At 48.0% G+C, this 19,647-nt stretch overlaps 1 protein-coding gene across 1 annotated transcript in view; it reads right to left on the bottom strand.

The window, feature by feature from the left end:
• Positions 1-19,258, bottom strand: part of Lgi2 (leucine rich repeat LGI family member 2) — a 28,151-nt gene extending 8,893 nt beyond the window's left edge. Inside the window, exons 1-7 of the mRNA XM_033758892.1 lie at positions 19,150-19,258; positions 17,749-17,820; positions 16,021-16,092; positions 14,061-14,132; positions 9,395-9,466; positions 8,542-8,711; positions 3,101-3,265 (exon numbers count right to left, since the gene is read on the bottom strand). Coding sequence (XP_033614783.1) covers positions 3,101-3,265; positions 8,542-8,711; positions 9,395-9,466; positions 14,061-14,132; positions 16,021-16,092; positions 17,749-17,780 — 583 coding nt within the window. The 5' untranslated portion in view covers positions 17,781-17,820; positions 19,150-19,258. The remainder of the gene's footprint in view (positions 1-3,100; positions 3,266-8,541; positions 8,712-9,394; positions 9,467-14,060; positions 14,133-16,020; positions 16,093-17,748; positions 17,821-19,149) is intronic.
• Between the last annotated feature and the right edge of the window lie 389 nt (positions 19,259-19,647).

Raw genomic sequence — 19,647 nt, forward strand, 5'->3', positions numbered from 1 at the left:
TGGGGTGGGGGGGTGGGGATACAACATGCAGAAATCACAAGGCAAACAAAATCAACTACAAGTACGTAAGCCAAGAGTCCATCTTTCCGTCAGTGACTTGCAATACTGGGAAAACCCCATGGCCAAATAAGGTGACATACGAGGAACGCACGGCCCAGGGAGTGGAGAATTCTCAATTCTCCTCTTTCTGGTTCAAGACAAGTGGCTCCAAGGCTGTGTCCCGATTTATCCCTGAGCTGAAGGTTCTCTGATGCCAGGATGAACTGTGGGCACCAAGACGGCCACACTCCCTCCTCCACTGACGCCTGTAACGCCCTCTTCCCCAGCCTCCCTCTGGAGGGCTCTGACACCTGTGCTCCAGTGAGCGCTCTCAGCTCAGAAGATGTATACCTGGAGACTGAAGGGCTGAAGAATACCTGGAAAGCAGCAAGGCCCAGCTACAACCCTAGTCCCGGCCACAGCCACGCCTGTCCCTGACCACGCCCACACGCATACACTGGCCAACCACTCTAGCGCTGGCCACGCCCCTCGTGGGCACTAACCACGCCCTAGCACCACCTCCAGGCCCGGGCCCTTGCCTACGGCTTCACAGGGCACGCAGGGCACTCAGGGCAGAGGGCCGAGGTCTCCCAGGAAGCCAAGGCCCCCATGATCAGCCTCTGACTGCTGTGGCTTTCACTGCACCTGTCCCCGGGGTCACTTTGCTCACCCAATCCTGTCCCCTGGGTGCTCTTCGCGCGGGGTGCCTCTCGCTCTCACCCCAGACTGCTCTCCACAGAGACCAACTCCTGTCCCCAAAGCCTCCCAGCCTCTTCAGCTGACACTTTACTGAGGCCAGTGCTGCCTTTTCCGAAGTTTCCATCCTCCCATGACCAGCACTCCACGCATTTCCTCCTTAGTATGTAGCGGTCTAGTACTTTTTACACATCACAGTTATTTCTATCTCTAACCGCCTCCTTGAAAGTAGAGGTTTTTATCCAACTTAGTCACTGCTATGTACCCAGCACCCACAATACTCCTGGCTCAGATGTTGTGCCCAAGAAACCTTGTGAATGAACGAGTACAGGGATGGATGAGTGAATTTGGGGACCACCAGCTACAACTCATGGTAAGGGCAGGCGGAGAGTGTCATTTTCCCCTTCCTGGGACGGGGAGGAGCCAGGCGGCATGGTGACAGATCCCAGGCTCTGTCCCTGAAGGAACAGTGACCGCGGCCCTTCTGAGGCTGTGCTGGGCGCTCAGAGTCCACCCATGTCACAGGCCCACGCTTCCCAGCATGCAGCAGAGGGCAGTGCCTGCGCTCTTTACAGCCTCCGAGCCACCTGGCTCTGCAGAAGAGGCTGTGCCTCCTACCTGTGGGCAGGCAACCCTCAATCACGGCTCCAGGGGCTGATGTGAGTGGCCAATGAGATAAGCCTGCACCCGGCATAACCTGGCCCACTGTGCACAAGCACTTGCTACTCAGGAAGCTGAGGCAGGAGGATCACAAATTCAAGGCAGGTCTGGGCAACCTAGACCATGTCTCAGAAGAAAAACTAAAAAGGGGCTCATGGTCAAGAGCACCTCTGGGTTTGATCCCAGTACCACAAAGAAAGAAGAAAGGAAGGCGAGGAGGAAGGGGGCAATGGGAGGGAGGGAAGACAACAGGGGCTCTAGAGCTCCCCCTAGAGGAGAACTGCAGGCCTCCTTCGGGAGGGAGAAGGGCCAGGCGAGCCCATGCTTCCCTTCACTATCTCCTAAGGGCAGAAAAGAGGAAGCAAAAAGTCATCATTAGGATGTGCAGAGTCCCTCCTTCACCACCCTCTTTCCTTTACCAGGCCTGGCTTTGAGGTCCTAGGGCAGTGATGGTGAACCTGGTAACAAACAGCCAGCCATGGCATGTGCTGTAGCTTTGCCAACACGGACCTAGGCCTTGGCATCCCCAGAGGTTTACCCAGAGCCCCTTGGCCGGAGGCTGCACTTCTGAGCAGCCACTCCCAGAAAGGTGGGCTCAGCACCAGCACCAGCTCTTGGGAAATGGCATCTTCTGAGCACCAGAGGTGCAGGTCTAGGGATCTCCAGGAGACCAGGCTCATTAGCAGCTCTTCCAGCCCCAGTGGGATGACGCTGTCTGGTCCCCAGGCCTGCTGCAGGGCCACCTCCTGCCTGAGAGAGCCCTAAGGCTTCTATCTGGACACCACACTGCCCTCATGGACAGCAGCCTCAAGGGGACTCTCAGAGGGTGGTAACTAGGCCTACACGGCACTGTTTATAAAGTTGGCATCCGTGTGAGACTGCACTTGGATGACTGAGAAGTCCTTGAAAGATTATTTTGATTTTAATTTTCTCCACTTACTTAAAAAGCCAGCAAGCAGTCTGCTGTTACCAGCACTAAGACATTAGTATCCCACAATGGCACTGAAAGAAGCATTAATTAAATGACGTCCCAGAGGCCTGAATTCAGGAGTCTGTTTATTCTTGTTGTTTATGTACTTATTAAAGAAAGCAGTAATCACTGAGATGTGGCAAAAATAAGCTACAGTGTGTGTGTGTGTGTGTGTGTGTGTGTGTGTGTGTGTGTGTGTGTGTTTGGTTTGGGTTTTCTTGTAGGACTGAAACCAGGAATCTTGCCCTAAGCTAAAACTCCAGACTTTTTAAAAAAAAATTTTTTTAACTTTGAAACACAGTCCAAGTTGCCCAGGCTGAGCTGGAACTTGGAATCTTCCTGCCTCAGCCTCCCACAATGCTGTGACTACAGCACCACCTGGCTCAGCTTGTCTTAATTCATTAGTTAATAATCAGCTTAGAAAAAGTCAAAGGCAGGGTTTTGCTGCAAAGAAGCTCAAGCAGACAGGCTGCCAGAACTGCACAGGACCATGGGCTGCTCAGTGTGACCTCAACACTCCTACAAGATGCTTCCCGCCTCCTACGGGGTCACCTCCTGTCATTGATAACTGGCCATGCCCAGGACACTCTGGAGTACCACGAGGGTAGATGGAACGTGGTCCCCACTTCCAGCCACCTCAGAGCACCCAGCTCTCCCTCCATAGGACAGCGGACAGTGCTTTTCTTGGAGTGATGCTAAAATCAGGTCAGCACGTCTGACGGCAGCACAACGCACCTGTGATGTTGTCGTAGCTCCGGAAATTCATCTCGATATGGTCCCACTCCAGCACCATGCAGTTCTCCATGCTGGGCTGTGCGATGGCCACGTACACATCATTCTTGGAGTTGAACGTGTCCACGGATACCGACTGGTAGGGCAGGGTCTGGTGAACCACGAAATCTGGGGCAGGGGGGGGTGAGAACAGAAGACAGGCATGAAATGCCTTGTGTGGTCCCATCCCCTGCTATCCTTTTCACGATGGATACGAGCGAGGAGGAGGGCGGGCTCTGAGCAAACATGCGTCCTGGCCCATTGCACCCTAGTGGTCCCTGGAGGTTCTGGCCTGTACAAGGCTGCCTGGCTGAAAGCACAGCTTCTGATACAGCTTCCTGTGTGTAAGCAACTCCGCATGTTTGGCAAAAAGATCAACGTTTTAAACAAATTTGGTGACACCTGGTTTTCCAAAAGCCAAGAAGGGAGAAGGACACAGAGACGTTCTCAAAGCTGTCAAGCTAGTCACTCTGTGAGGCAGGGCCGTGTGGTCCAGTGAATTTGGGGAACTGCTCTTCCAGCGCTCTCTGAACAGCCCCTACAGGAATGCAGACTCCTTAGTTTTGTTTGATGTGACAGAGCTTCTCAGACTTACCTGATGCCAGCTCCTTACCAGCTGTGATTGCACCCCTGCTCCAACCACACGGGATGGGAAACAGCACCCCCACAGGTTCAGAATGAGCACTGTACTCCCCAAAGGGCACACTGACCTTTAGAAACCAAATCCAACTCAGGGGCCAAGAGAAGCCTGAGGGGCCAGCGAACCCCTGAGCTTACCGCAGGCCACTAGACTTGGTGTGGTGGTAAGAAGGTGCCATGCTCCAGGTACAACAGGGTGTGCAGTTCAGTGAACAAGTAAGGAGGTCTACTGGGTCTCTAAGCACCATGGCCCATGGTTTCCTCTTCCACATGCTAGGAAGTCCACCCTTCTGACTCTGCTGAGCTGCAGCCAACTAGCTGGGCTGGGTCTTGGTAGGGACATACAACTGACTGCCAAGGGCAGAACAAGCATGACCCCAGAAGAAAGGAGAGCTGCTGTGGGGGTAACTAGGGAAATGTAGAGAAGGAGGAGCCTTTTACAAAAGCCATGCTAATAAAGGTTAAGAAACAAAGGCTATTTCGGGGGCCATAGATGCTTCAATGTGCATTGCTCCTTGGTAACACAACGCTAAACATGGGTCACGGTGGACACCTGGCTAAGTCCTTCCTAAGAGGAATCCTTACTCTGCCCAGCCCTTTCTCAGCCAGGCCTGGTCTGTCCCCACCCGAGTCCCATGTCCTCTGCAAGGCCTGCTGTGACCAGCCCCATCCATGAAACTCTCTAGGCTTATTACTACACACTGTGGTCAAACCGTATTACTGTCCTTAAACAATAACGTCAGAGTCCAGTTTGGAGGTAGAGGGGGGAATCTTAGAGCTGTGAGCTCAGAGAGGCTGAGCGCCTGGCCATGGCCACACAGCTTCTCCTGGCCGGCAGGTCAGGATCCTAGACTTCCTCCAGCCTACCACAGCTGCTGTGCAGCCCTTCAAGAAGTAACTGCTGCCTGGGAAGCCCGGTCAAAGACGCCATCCGCAGGGTTTCTGAGTAGTGAGTAACGCGGCAGAGCACAGTGGGAATGCAGGCAGAAAAGGAGGTGACAGCAGCAGGGCAGGGGTGCAGTAGGAAGAGTGGGGCAGGGGAGCGAAGGAGGTTAAGGTTGAGGGAGTGAAGGCTGCTAGGAGCTGGAGAAAGAGCACCAGGCAGATGGCTGAGAGCCCGTCCCACCTGAGACCCCAGGCTGGGCACGTCTCTGCTCCTCCGGTCTCACTTTACAAATTCAGAATAGAGAGGAGGAGGAGATTGAGCTCCCGAGCTGGAAGGAGCTGGATGGCGGACCGGTCAGGTCCCCGCGGTGGTTTGGGCATATAAATAATATAGAATTGAGGTCCAAAAGGGGCACCCCTATTCTGCCCTAGCGCATCTCCTGGAGCAGCGTCCACTTCAATGGCACCTAAGGCAAGACGCTGGAGTCAAGCAGACCTTTCTTGCTGAATGCCCTTGGGCAAGGGACTTCACCTCTCTGCACGGTGGCTTACTCTGGGTACAGACACCAGCGCTTAGCCTAGCGCAAAGTGGAGCTCCACCCACCTTAACTTGAAGAGGTGCCCCTGGCCCCGTTCTGGCTGCACAGTGGGCGCTGAATCACGGACGCTTTCCGGCTTATCGCGTGGAGTGGTCTGCCTCGCCCATGGCTCACTCTGCAGACTGCCAGGGGAGGGCCGTGGGTCCCGGCAGTCAGCACCGCGGACCGCATGGGCATGAGCAGGAGCAGATGGGGGCGCGGGAGGTGACGGGCCATGCGCACCCCTCTCCTGGCGACAGAGGGCTGAGAACGCAGCCGCACTATTTTAATTACAGCCGGGATGGCTATAAAGTCTTCCTCTCTGTCTCTGGTTACACTCCTCTCATCCAAGTCTGCCCAAGGTTCTAACACCCCCTCGCTGGCCATAACTCACGGGTCTCCTCGTTCCCATCCGTCTCCCAACTGCACTCCGAGTTCCCAGAAACGCGAGCGTTTGCTTTAACATGCAGGCTGTTTGAAGTGCAGACCAGAGGTTTCCGTTCTCACTGAGGAACAACCCCAAGATGAAAAAGAAGTTCCAGGATAGACAGTACTTTCCTCTACCTTTTAGAGGCCCTATTTTATTGTTCCAAAACAATGGCTTCATGATATTTTCTATATACTGACATAACACACGTTAAGTCACTTGAATGACAAATCAAATTCCTGATAGTTCCCAGCCTCACCACAGAAGGAAGAGAAGGAGGAAGAAGAGGAAGAAAAGGAAAACAAGAAAAAGGCCAGAAGACGCTGACTGGATACATAGGTGTCTGTGCCTGAACAAGAAAGGGGCCAGAGGGATTTAAACATCTTTTCTCTCCCCTATCTTAATCTGCCAGTCTTAAACTGCAGGCATACGTACATTCATTGCGGAAAGAGCCCAAAGAATACACATACCGACATGACATCAATTTGCTAGTGTTAGAATATTAATGGCATTCCCTGCCAAAAGAGCCGCCACTTCGGGGCACGCTGAATCCAGTTCATGATGTCAGTGGGTCTCTCACAATTTAGGCCTTTTTCCCACTAGAATCAACAGATTTCTACATAGCTATTTATAGCACTGGCAGAAAATAAATTATACATGATGCCGATCCTATGGGGAGAGTGCACATTAATGCATTATTTCTCTTCGCATTTTCATCAGCCTCGAAATAGGGAAGCTAACAGGACAATTAGGATGCAAAATTCACCCCCTCTAAGGAATTTAATGAATTATCCACCTAACACAGGGCATCATCGGTAGGTAACAGGGATTTCTGAGTGGTTAAAAATAGACTGGGGAGTGTGAAGAAACTGTGATTAATCTAAAGAGCAGAAGCAGTCGGGCGGTGGCTGTGTGGCATTAAACATTCCCTTTGCCAAGGAAAAGGGTGGTAACTCTTTGGGCAAAACAAGAAGTGAGCTACCTGAAGAAATGTAGTGCTTTCCTGAAAAGCTGAGCAAAGAGGAAATCAGTATCCCAGGAGAATGTGCTCCTTCTCGAACCAAAAGGAATGATTAAAAGGACCCTGTCACTTGGATGTGGCTTTCCATCTTCCCTTCATCCTCACTCCTCTCCTCCCCAACCTCTGATAATGAATGCAGCAGAGACCAGGGCTTGATCTGAGCAGAAGACAGGAGCCCAAAGCACTCACGGTGCATGGACTTGTTCTCACATGGCAGAGACAGCGTCCGAGGGCTGCCCAAGCTTTGTTGCACCATGTTTCTCTGATGGGAGGAACTGTGAACAAGAGCTAATGTGTTCAGGAGTAGCAAAGCAATCACAAAGACAGCATTGCCACCAGCTAGCCTTCTAGGACTCGAGGAGGAAACTTGTTAGCAAAGACAATACAGGAGCGACCAACCATGTGCTGGACTCACACTGCCCCAGGGACTCTGGGTTACATACAGAAGGTGGCTACCCCAGTCCCAAACCATCTCCTTTCTGATAACAGTTCTCAGTCCCTAGAGGCCTGGCAATGTTTGCATGTACTGAGGCCGGGTCTGAACAGGACAATGGAACTTGCTAGCCTCACCAGAAAGACTAGAGAAAAGGCCAGAGAGGCGCCCACGAGCTCCGGTTTAGCATTTAACACCACATGGTCTCAAATGCCACTTTTTGGTGCAAATGCCACTGATTATGACCTCTGATTTATTGTGCTGTCCCCTACAGTACAATAAATAACCTCTTAGTGGCCTCAGCTGGCTGAAGGGGACCTGCCAATTACACAGCCGAATAAGCCCCTATTCGAAGATGAAAGACAAGGGCACTTCCATGAGATTGCAAGTTTTCTATAAAAGAACAGAATGTGTGGGGTCCTTTACTGGGAAACAAAGACATTTAGAAATCACTGTTAGTTTGTGGGATTTTGTTTATTTGTTTGGAAGGTGGTAGCAGGATCTGGCCTAAATATAACATTTTGTTCTTTGAATTTTTATGTCTTTTGAGTTACTGTAACTCTTTTCTGATTTCCCATTCAGGCTGCTTCTCCTGACATGCCTTGAGGCTGTGTGGATATCAACACTCAGCCTAAATGTTTATTTCCATGAACAGCTAGAAAGCAGGTTTCATGCTGCGGATTGATCCTCTCTCCTTTAAAACCTGGCTTCAGAAGCCAGAGAAACTTCACCTGAGCCTTTCTTATGGAGATACTCACCTGCCCTCTATATGCAGTGACAGCTGAGGCCTCTGGTATTTTAATTCTATTCTATAACCTGAAAAATGTACAAACTGAAACCCTGAGGCAGACAATAGAAGAGCCAAATCAAACTTCCTTGCATTTTCTCATCAACATCAGCTTTTTTCTTTTGATAACTGATTGCCAACTTATACTTTTCTATTTTGCCATTGGTTATAATTTACCCGTTCTCTCTTCTTTCTTAGATCTATGAAAGCAATGTATAAGTTTTTAAAGTCTGGCATAAAATTTCCAAATTAGCATTACCTTATTAAATCCAGAAAACAGTAACAACAAATTAATTCAGGCCTCTCTGTACTGGCTTTCCATGTAACCTAGATTGATTTGAAGATGTTCTCATGTTAAACTCACAAGCCTATATTTTGACCTTAAAAAAAGAAACCCTTAGAGAAATTTGAATTTTGTAAAGAATCAAAAACAAAGTGAGTGAATTCAAAAATCCTTCTAAACTGTTGAGACAATTTACTAACTACATAAATTCATTTCTTTTAGAATGCTTAAACTTTCTCTAAAATAATCTCAGAGTAGAAAGCTACATTCACTTTTCCCCACACCTTTCTGACAATCTCCAAGAAAAACAAAGATTCTCCCGTCAGTCTCTGACAACAGGGCTTTTGAATACCTGTGGTTGTACATTCATAGTCAAAGCTGGTTACGTCATTAAGCTTCTTCTCCTGATATTCCGGAGGGCTGATGCACAGCACATCGGAAACAGTGGAATTTGTCATCTTCAACCACAGATACAACCACTTGGCTTTGCAGTCACATTCAAATTTATTACCCCTTAAATCTCTAAAACAAAACACAAATATGAGCACAGAGAAATGGACATACCTGACATGTTTTGGTAGTGACTTGAAACACCAAAATTCACATCTTGAAATAATTAAAACTCTCTAAAAGTGAAATTTTAAAAAATGTATTTTTATGCATCCTCCTTCTTATACTTATTATTGTCGGTATTTAATGCACCTGTGCTTTAACTGCTGTAGCATACAGGGAGCTCTCAGAGACAATATACCATCATCTCTCCAAGCCCTCTTGAAGTTGTCCCCATGCCACGGTGGAAATGGGGGAGGAATGAGAGATGAACACTTCCAAACACAGGATCTTGTAAACAGAAACAGGACATTATAGGCACAGTTTTCCCATACATAGATGAAACTTTTAAGATCTGACTAAACTATGTCCAGTGAGAAGTGAGGTACACTAGAATATAAAGCAGACACTATTTCAGAGCATGGTACCCCCCCCCAGCAATCCTGATGAACCACTGGCCTCATGGTACTAAGTATATCATCAAATGGCAAATCCAACACAATACCCACTGCACGCCATTTCCCAGTATGCATTACTTTGTTATTGATTTTTAGCTACCTCATAAAAGAAATGCAGGAAAGAAGCAGAAGGAATTGACAGATATGACTAACTGGGACCCAGTGACAAGTACACACAGACTTAATTTCATTACTTACAGTTCAATCAGAGAGTCTAAATCACTGAAGACATCCCTGGGTAGTGCTTTAATGTGGTTATTGGCCAAAGACCTGGAAACAGAAAGTCACATTTTAATGTGGCTCTTATTTTCATGCCGGGTCACTCTGAAGTCCCTTTACAGACAGCTAATGGCTTAAACCATACTTTCAACCTCCTCATCAAATCGCGATTCAATTCCTGGATCTGATCATCGATACTGAAAGGAAGATATGAGATCAGTTATACAAAAATGACATTATGGAAGTGGGATGACAATGTCAGCTTTTTCTTGGCCTTTGTTTTTCCAAACAAGCACTGATTAAGCTCTTTATGCACATCTGTGAACCCTCAGTTGGCTTCCATTGTTTCTTGGAATAAGAGCCAAATCCCTTTGATGGCGTGCAAGATGCTGTACTGTCTAGATGCCTCCATTCCTGCTCTCCTATGAGATCACCTCTTCCGCCACTCAGATCCAGCCACCCTGGCCTCCCTGCTGGTCCTCAGTGGCCTCCAGGCCTGTGTAATGTTCCGCCCACCTGGAACACTTCCCTAGATAGCCACACAGCTCACTCCATCACTTCTTTTAGGTTTGTCCTCACCCATCACCCGCTTCCTGACCTCTGCCCATCTCTCTTCCCTGCTCTGTTGAGCCCCGTTGTTAGATGTCTGTTGGCCCAGCACATATTCTGGTAATCCATATATTAGCTGTGTGTCCTCCCCATGCATAAGCAACATGAGGACGGGGATTCTTGTCTGTTTGTCCGTGGCTATATTCCCAGTCCTTAGAACAGTGCTTTGTTCCCAGAACTCCTGTTGAACTAATGAATTAAGTACCAAAGTGTGAATGATGAAGGTCTTGTTCCAAGAAACTCCCCAGTGAACCATCTAAGTGAGTTCTACCACATATGGCTCTATAAAGGATTCAGTGAATACACTTTTACATAATGACTCTCAGCTTCAACCCTTAAGGAGAATATAATAACATCTCGACGAACCCAAATATTTAGGCAATGATCAGTTTCATTTTCTCATTAACAAAGGTTGATGAGAAACCATTCCACGTGTGTGGTATAGTGTTGAAGATCTTCCGGAGATGCTGTGGTCCACTCTGCACATCCAGGAAGTAGACTTGTGTGAACAGATCAGTTCCTGATGATTCAGGATTCTCAGCTCCCTGCCATCATCCTGCTGAGGATGAATGTCCACAGTGCAGGGCTGCTGAAGGAAGATGCTAGGTGTAGAACCGGCAGTGTACATCAAGTCTGTGATTTCCCTAGGCACCACGCACTGTTAATGTGAGTCAGCCCAGAAAGTGTTGCCTACGTCTGTTTTCTTTTATTCATATGAGTGCAAATGGCACAACAGAGAAATGATAAACATGTAGGCAATTCAGCGCCAACCTTTTAAAAATACAACCCAGAAAAATGGTCACAGAAATGTACGCTTCTCCTTAGAGTCAGTCAGCTGGGCAGAGCAGGAAGCTTGAGCTCACTTTTTAATCCAAACATTCTCGCTTCAAGATACCAAATGAACATGGAGCGACTTGTAGTTTCTGAATTATGCCCCTTCCCATCTAGGTAACCACAAATGGATTAAAACATTATTTCAAGCATTATTTTATCCTGCTTTTTAAAATGATTTACTTGTACATTTTTAATGTGTTGGAAAATATAATAAGATTGAGCATAGTCTTTTCGAGATTTATTAAAAGGTGCGTTTGTTTTGATTTTTTCAGGCTGATGGTAGCTTTTTCTGGAAAGCAATGTAAAAAAATATTTTAGCTAATTAAAGGTTAACTATTTAGCTAGAAATTTTATCTAACTAGAAGTTATTATAGTGAAGTGATGAGAATATATGGAATGGCTAAAGCCAAAGGAAGAAAGTAGAATGTTTAGTGATTATTTTGAGTATGCAATTCAGAATTTAGAAAACAGAATTATAGAGATGGATTACCCATCCCACTCACACTAAGTGCTTAACATCTCCCTTTCATTTTGTCTACAAAATCATGGCACTTACTTCACTTCTGAAACTATTTAACAGCTCCCTGTCCCTTGGGTTTTACAGGACTGCTGGAAAACAACGTCCTAGATTTTAGTTACAGATTGACAGGGCTCCCTCCTTCAATGTTTTCTACCTTTCTATGAGTGTGAGTCTGTAGATGTTGGAAAGTTCATAAAAAAGATAAAGATCAGATACTTAAATTAAACAAGGAAATTCCAGGTAGGGACCTCTGTTAAGCACAGGAGTGAATTTTCAAGCTGATGTCTCCTCTTTATTAAAGGTTTAACAAAAAAGAATGGAAGGAGATCAGTTCATTCTTTGAACAACATGAAATTGCTTTAGCTATTAAATACATCTCCAGCCTAGAGGAAACCAACTTTAAAAGTCATCAGATTTGTGGAGGACCTGAAGAAGTCCAATTCAGTAAGAAACTTGTTAGTGCACCAGCGAATCGGAAAGTGTGCCGGCTGGCTTAGCACGCTCCTGGGGAAAGGAGAGCAGAGCTAATGGAACCTCTGCAAGGACCCTGTCTTTGGGGAGCTGTCCACGCTGCTGGGGGGAGAAAGCAACAGCCACTACTGTCGCAGCCAACAGAAGGGAGGACAAAAGAGATCGGGAATGGCTTCATGGAGCAGATAGACCTGATCAGATGAAGGAAAGGCAGATTCCAGAAAACCAGGGGCAGAAGAAACAGTTCTTGGGCAAGCAAAGGATGTGATACTGGTCTTCAGAGTAACACTTGCTGCACGGAGATGCATTCTGGACCCCAGCGGAAGATTCCCTTTGTTCACTCCATATTTGTGCCGTCTGGGTGTCACACAGAGAAGGGAGGGCCTCTTGTCTGTATGCGCACATGATAACCCATGAAATAACAAGTGCACAAGCATGCACACATAAACACAGTCACGCACACATGCATATAGTCCATGTGCTCATGGACAAGCACGCACAAAGATATGCAAATATCCACGCCCAATACCCACACACTCACAGCCCGCCCCCGACAGAGCAACGATAGCTAGCTAGGCAAATGACCCAGTTTGGCACATGAGCTTTGCCTGAAGTTCCTAATCTGCCCAGGGACTGCTAAACTTCTCCAGCCTCAGCTGTTCCTCTCCGGACACCCACAGTTGTCCTCTTGGAAGACTCTGTCTGGCCAATCAAACTGCCAAGGCCACTCAGCAGTCCATGGAGAAAAATCGAGATTTTTTTAATGAGACACAGAAGGAACGATATTTTTGATAACCATGATCACAATAATGCCAACCTTACCTTGAGCATTTACCATGGGGAGTGGGTTAGATGCTTTGCAAGTATGCATCGTGAACCCACTATGTACAGCAACCCTAAGAAATCAGTCATAATTTTCCTTCATGTTAAGCACAAGGAAACTGGGGCCAAGCAAAGTAATACTAATAAATGATGGTCTTGAGATTTGAATGAACGCAGGCTTGTAGGACTCCAACGCCCATAATTTTAGTCCCTGAGGAACACAGGGGACTTGGCACATAAGCCGAATCTGTAAAAGAGTCAAGGCTTTCATTGGAAGAAAGGAAACCCGGGAGCCACAATGCCAACAACGGTCAGACAGCTTCCGGTCTGGACTGGGCTGATGTGGATGTCTGACTGCCCGTGTTCATCCCCTCATCTCCTCACTGTGCGGGCTCCAGCTCAGGCTGCACTTGGCAGCTGTGGGGGACTGGCTGGGCCCACCCACATGCCTTTGCAGGTATCAGGCTAGGTGACTGTGTCCGCACTGTAGGAGTCAAGGTTACACCCAAGGCACCACCGTCCCTGCCCAACACCCACATGCAAACCTCCTGCATGCTCCCAATTTTCATTTACTGTAGGCAGGCAGGCTACGGAGATGAGACATGTCATCTTACTCAGAAACACAAAATTTATCTCGCAAATGGAACCTGGTTCCTGACTAATGAATCGTTCCCACCCAGATGATGACTATGTTTACATTTTTTTATAAAAACACTATTTTTTCCAATTTTATATATTCACTAAATGTGTGTACTTGCTTCATTCTGATACACCAATTCCAATCAATTTGTTTAATATTTTTGTCTCCAGAAAGCTATTAAGGAACCCAGAGAGCTTAGCAGAAGGCACAGATTAATCCAAACTAACAGAAAAAGTGATTCACATTCGCACGAGAAGAACCATGAAAACGTCTCTATTCTACCTCGGGCTAGTTCGGACCCTACATTTGACATTCCTGTATGGGCCATTTAAGCCTCAGTTCCCACATCTGTAAAACAGGGACTCATGGATGATCACAGAAGATACAGAAAAAGATTGGCTCAAGCACCCAGCCTTGAGCCTGGCACCGAGTAGGAACAAAGTGTGTGCTCATTGCTGCCCCATCTCTGCCACCAGCCACGAGGCGCCCTTGCAGCCCATAGGGCTCCTTACATCACATGCATCTGGGGTCCCAGCACCAGACCCAGCGGATGGAGAATATAATAATGCCCAGTGTGTGCTCTTCACATGAGCTGGGTCTGCCTGGCATCACAGAAACCCCTTGGGCAACCAGGAGAGGCGATGCCTTCCGGGAACACAACGGTACAGAAATCTCAAGGTGGGAGACACACTAGGCGGCAAATCTTCCGCCACACCTCAAGGGTCTTGTGACGGTGTTTAAGGACTTACAGGTGAGTCAGGTCACGGAGGCCACGGAAGGCATTTCTTGAAATGGTTTCTATTTTGTTCCCTTCGATGAATCTAAGGAAAAGAGTAGTATAAGTCAAGTGAGTTTCCACTACTTAATATTGCTAAGAAATGATACAGGTATGCTTTTTGAGCAAAATCTTGGAGCATTCAGGAACTATACAGTCTCTGAAAATGAAGTTGGCCACAACAAATTCCACACGGGTGCAGTGTGTGTGCACATGGGCATGTCCCCATGCTCCTTACAGATGCAGCACGAAGTCTTCAAATTTAGGGTGGCAGCTTGGGTAAAGCACTTTGGGGCCACAGTGGGAGGCCTGTGCTGTACAAAGGCCAGATGTTCTCACAGCTCTGCAAGACTGGAAAGCATGCAGACATTCTCCCTACTCAGCTCCACTTACATTTCCCAGCACCTGGCTGTTCATACTTTTGTTAATGTCATGGTCCCTGGAGGGAAGGCCATTGCTGCACATTTCTGAGGGAGAATCCCATTAAGCTTGGCCTCCACCAACCTTGAGCTCATCATGTCCCACACAATCTAATCTCGGGGCACATGGGGGACGAGGCAGGGCTTCTCTCACTACCTCTGTACCACTGGGAAGTGGGACGCATAATGAAGTGGACAAGGGCTGACTCTCTCTGGGCTGAAATGGCACAGGATTTGCACACAGAATCTTGCAACAATAACACTGGCATGATTTAAAGTCTTTGTGGGAAAGGTATGAAAAGAATGTGCTATGGCTACCCCAGGGCCACAGAGAGCTCAGTTTTCATTGGCAGTGTAGAATTGCATTGGATGCAAGGGGGGCTTGGGTGAGACTGTCCAAGGGAGGGGCTTTGGCACCTCTGCCACACCATGAATGACTCATCTGGTTCTTGGTTCCTGCACTGAGAGCTTTCTGATGCCTGTTTCTACAAGATCTGGTATCTCTTTAGTGCTAGACTTCAGCATGAATTAACTTCCTCCCCACTAAACTAAGCAGGAAGGCGAACTTCGAATCAGAGGAAACTCCGAGCCTTATCTCTGCTAACTCCATCACTCTTCATGTGTTTTGAGAAAGCCTGGCAGGGTTTTGCCCCTTTCCCTGTCTTACGCCTACCGTCAGAGCACTGGATGCTGAGAATACGCACATGATGTCTTCTCTGGAGGAAAGTCCTACAGCATGGCTCCCCACAATCCCAAATCAGCAGACAGCTTTCCTAAACCAGAACGTGTCTAGAATTCCAACATCCACCTGTTGGCCTCAGATAAGAAAGCAGAGGCAGGACTGTAAAGCTCTTGCTGGCTGCTAAGTAAGGAAATCCCATCTGATAGAAGATTCTTACAAATTCACAAATACAAGGATGCAAGAACTTAAGGGGGAAAAGGACATGAAAATGAAAAAAGGCAGAACTCAGAAGGAGAACAAAGTTCATCCTCAGGAAAGAAGCTGTATATCTGAAGAAGGAGAAATCTTTTTCTTTGTTTCTTTTTAGTGGGAGTTAAGGAGAAAGGAAAACACAATTAAACCCTCAGCAGGACTTACAGGAGAGGGATGTGGGACAGCTGGTGAAAGCAGGCTAAAGCATTCCCTAAAGAGGGAAACTTTGTTTAAAAATAAGTAGCCCTTAGAACCCTTCGGCTCTATTTCTGGCTGATCAGCAAACCCATGCCTAGTTATGAGAGGTAAAAATATCCAGCGCAGTTTCCAATTGTGCTTACTACATGACAAATTAAATGTCAACAGAGAATGAATGAGTATTTTTCCTTGTTTCCTTTCTCCCTTTGTCTCCAGCCTCCTCCTGCTCCCGCATGTTTCTAAGCTAGTGAACGATCAAAGGTCAGGGCTGGGGGTCTGGTTTCCTCCATGCTAAGTGCTCCAGAGATGCTGCCCCAGGCAGGATGGCATCCAGCAAGTCCACCAAGATGCCGAGTCCTGAGTCCACAAACCTTGACACTTACAGGTATTCAAGGTGGAAAAGTCCAGCGAATGCATCATCCCGGATCACCGTGAATGAGTTAGAATTCAGCAATCTGAAAATAAGACAGAGTGCAATGTACAGGCCTAGAGCTTGAGCTACATGGAGCCATTTCTGATTCTTTTGCAAAGTCTGATCTGTCAGCAAACGGGTCCAGCTTGAGAACCACCCTTTACGCCCCAGCCTGACTCTCACAGGTTGAAGACTGAGACAGTGATGAGTGGGTTCCTTTTATGGGATTTTTTTCTCTGGTCACCTCCAACACCCTATCCCTTCTTCCCCTGGGGTCTCAGTCAGTATGAACTGATAACTGTTATTTGAAAACATTCTGTTGCTAGGCACAACTAAACAGCCAAGGCAGGCTTTCTGATGCATATGCAATCATGGGACTAGAAACCCATAAGTATCTAATCCAACTCCATTTTTGGAGAAATTGAGCCCAGAGAAGTTAAGTGATTTGAACAAAGTCATACATTTGGAATAACAGCAAAAAGTTATTTCCTACCACTTATGCATGAGAAATAATTTTTAAAAGTAAAATCTTCAGAAGATTCTATCACTAGCAATTTCCTATTTGAGTCACTACTTAAGTCCTTTTGGTAAAAGTCTTATGTTATCTATATAGTAACCACTTTATTTGAGAAAAGACTATCTAAAATTGTTTCTATTCCTACCATTATATAGAAAATGTATTGTAACACCATTGCAATTCTAAGAGATTTCAGATTTTTTAAATGTTAAGTATAATTTTAAAAGTGGGCATATGGGGCCAGGGATGTAGCTCAGTGGCACTGTGCCTTCCACACAAGCACAAGATTCTGAGTTTGATACCCTGTTCTGGGGTGGGGGTGGGGGGGTGGATATATAAAACTTCACGAACAAAAGCATCAACATTAAGTTTATTTAGATGAGCAGTGATCTTTGTTTCTCCACATTTTTCTGCAGCTCACTGTTGAATTACGATCTCAACTCCAAATTACAAAAGCAACAGTGAAGAGAATGAGCTCTGTACTCACGACTTTGCCTGTTACAGATTTGCTTTTGTAAAGTGCTTTTCGAACTTTCTGCTCATCAACTGACATGGGTTACAGGGCATGTGTTTATCCACCATGGTGACTTGGGGACGGCTCATTGAGCAGAGCTGTGAGTGTGGGTTTTGGACCAGGGTTAGAATCCTGGTGCTGTGATTTAAGGCAAGTTAATTAACTCCTCTGAATCTCAGTTTCCTCATCTGTCAAGTAGGAAAATAAAAATATTCTCCTCGAAGGGATAATACACTGATGAGATAAAATCATGCATATAAGTGCACAGTGCGTTGCCTGACTCTAAGTACTTGGTAAACTAGAAATGCTCTTCTCTGCAGAGTAATGCCAAGATTTTAAAATGTGAGTTTCTTTTAAAGTGAGAAGTTTGGGGAACAGTTCATTGAGATGAAGTTCTGGTCATGAACCATGCAAATACCACTCCAGTTACTGCATCTGCGAGTTGGGAATCTGCAATCAAGCCCTCAAAGAAACCATTGTCCAGCATCAGGTGAGGACCTGGAAGGAGGGGGTCTTGGCACTTAGCGGAGGACACCGCGAGGCAGGTGAGCACTAAGGGAAGCCACTGTTTCCTCAGGGAACTGGCATGTTTTAGGAAGGCTGATACCAAAGAGGCAGAGAACACCCTTCAACGACTCCCATCTTGCAGAGGGACTGTCCATACTCACAGCAGCTGCAGGGAAGGTAGATGGGAAAACATTCGGTCCTTGATTTCCGAAAATGTTCCATTTACGAGGCTCCTACAGGCAAGAGAGGGACGAAACGAGGCCTAGGTCTCTTTCAGGAAATATCAGACCGCTGGATATCGGCCTCCCCCATCCTGTACTCCAAGCTCTCCCTCCTGGGGTTGGGGGATGGGGTGCACACAGCTGCCCTGACTTCCCGGGGAGGAATGACAAGAGGCGAGTCAAGTTCCACTCACTGGATCTCTAGAAAAGCTGGTCGGGACACTAGAGACCTGTACCATCCATCTGGTTCCTTTCAGACATGAGCTCAGGCAGCTTAAATCAATCCCTCCTGCCTTCGTCTAACTACAGGAGGCCCCCCGGCTGCAAATGGATAATTACTTCACCTCTGCCCAAGATTCTGTTTGTGCAGACACAGAGTTAATGTTGGCCGACGAAACTCTGGGGTTGGATTAAGCATTCCCCTTGGGAGCACATCTCTGAAAGACACTCTGAGCACTTCTGATTAAATGCACCGTGAAAGCCTTGGGGGAAAACTCAGAGACACCTCAACTTGGCTGTGCAGTGGGAAGCAATGCCATCTGCCAGATAAAAGCAGTCAACTGAGGGCCAGAGGCTTGGCTGTGTTTCTGCCCCAGGCTCCCTACCCTTTCTGGCCACAGCAGGACCTGGAAACATTACTTCCATTTGCATGCTGATCAGTGAAGTAATTTCTGGTCTAAGGGATGTAATAAGGGGAATTCTAATTTCTGGAAACCTCTATACCACCTGTGTTGGCAATACTAAGAGGCAAACAGGCACTGTCCCCCTCCACCGGCCCCACCAGCCAGAGTCTCTTGACTTTCTATAAAGGCAAACAGGACCCCCTTCTCCTGGGTCCAGGCTCCTGCCTTGCCTGGGATGGAAGGCAGGGACTTGTCCTATGTGAGAAGGCGCAAGAAACGTTAGCGTCGGGACTCCCTCGCTACCACACAGTGGGCAGCCCATTGCCTCTGCCAGGAACAAGGGAGTCAGCCTGGCCCGGCTCATGTAGGGGTGGCCCGATGGCCGCTTCCACAGCTACTGGGCCACTAGCCATTTAGTCTGAGTGGCCCCGGGAGGCCAAGTTGAAAGCATCCCTCTGCGAGTGGATAAATGAGGCAAAGCCCTTTCTGATCAGTTACTCCAGGGCCGAAACAGCGGCGGACATCATGCCAGGTGGGGGAAGGAGAGAAGAATCCTTCTTGAACTCAGAGCTAGAAGTCAGGCTGACTTCATAAACGCCCTGAGCTGAGCACCCCACACTCCTCAAATCTCTGCCCAGCCCACTGCCCCCCCACTTCCAGGCCACGTGGGGCGACCCCTCCACTTCCAGAGGCTGCACGCCTCAGCCCAGGATTTTACCAGCCTGCAGTGTGGAGAGGTCCGGAGGCGGTCACGGTGCCAACCTCGCCTCACTGACAGGGCAGCGAGGCCTCACCGTTTGCGGTTGCAATCAACCCGGTCCTGTTCAGCTGCTCCTGCACATGCCCACACAGTCACCCACCCAACAAACACACAGAGCCTCTCAAACTTTAACGCTCTCAGGAGTCACCCAGCGACACCAAGTGCAGGCCCTCGGCGCCCAGAGTCCCTGCCTCACAGTGGGCCCCGATTCTGTATTGGCACCAACGTGGGTCTGATGCAGGTGGCCCGTGGGCCACACTTTGAGAAATACCGTCACCAGGACCGGGGTCCATCTGTCCTCCCCGGGATCCCTCTATCCTCCCTGGGGGCCAGGCTCCCAGTGTCCCGTAGCGCGCCCCCACGCCAACGCAAAGCGAGGGACCAGGATGTGGTCTGAGGCGCTGCCCCGAAGCTGGAGGCAACTCCCAGGCGGCGGGCAGACGGGCGGGCGTAGGG

Source organism: Fukomys damarensis, unplaced genomic scaffold, assembly GCF_012274545.1.
Source record: "Fukomys damarensis isolate Sample0158 unplaced genomic scaffold, DMR_v1.0_HiC HiC_scaffold_35, whole genome shotgun sequence".
In the NCBI taxonomy this organism is placed as follows: Eukaryota; Metazoa; Chordata; class Mammalia; order Rodentia; family Bathyergidae; genus Fukomys; species Fukomys damarensis.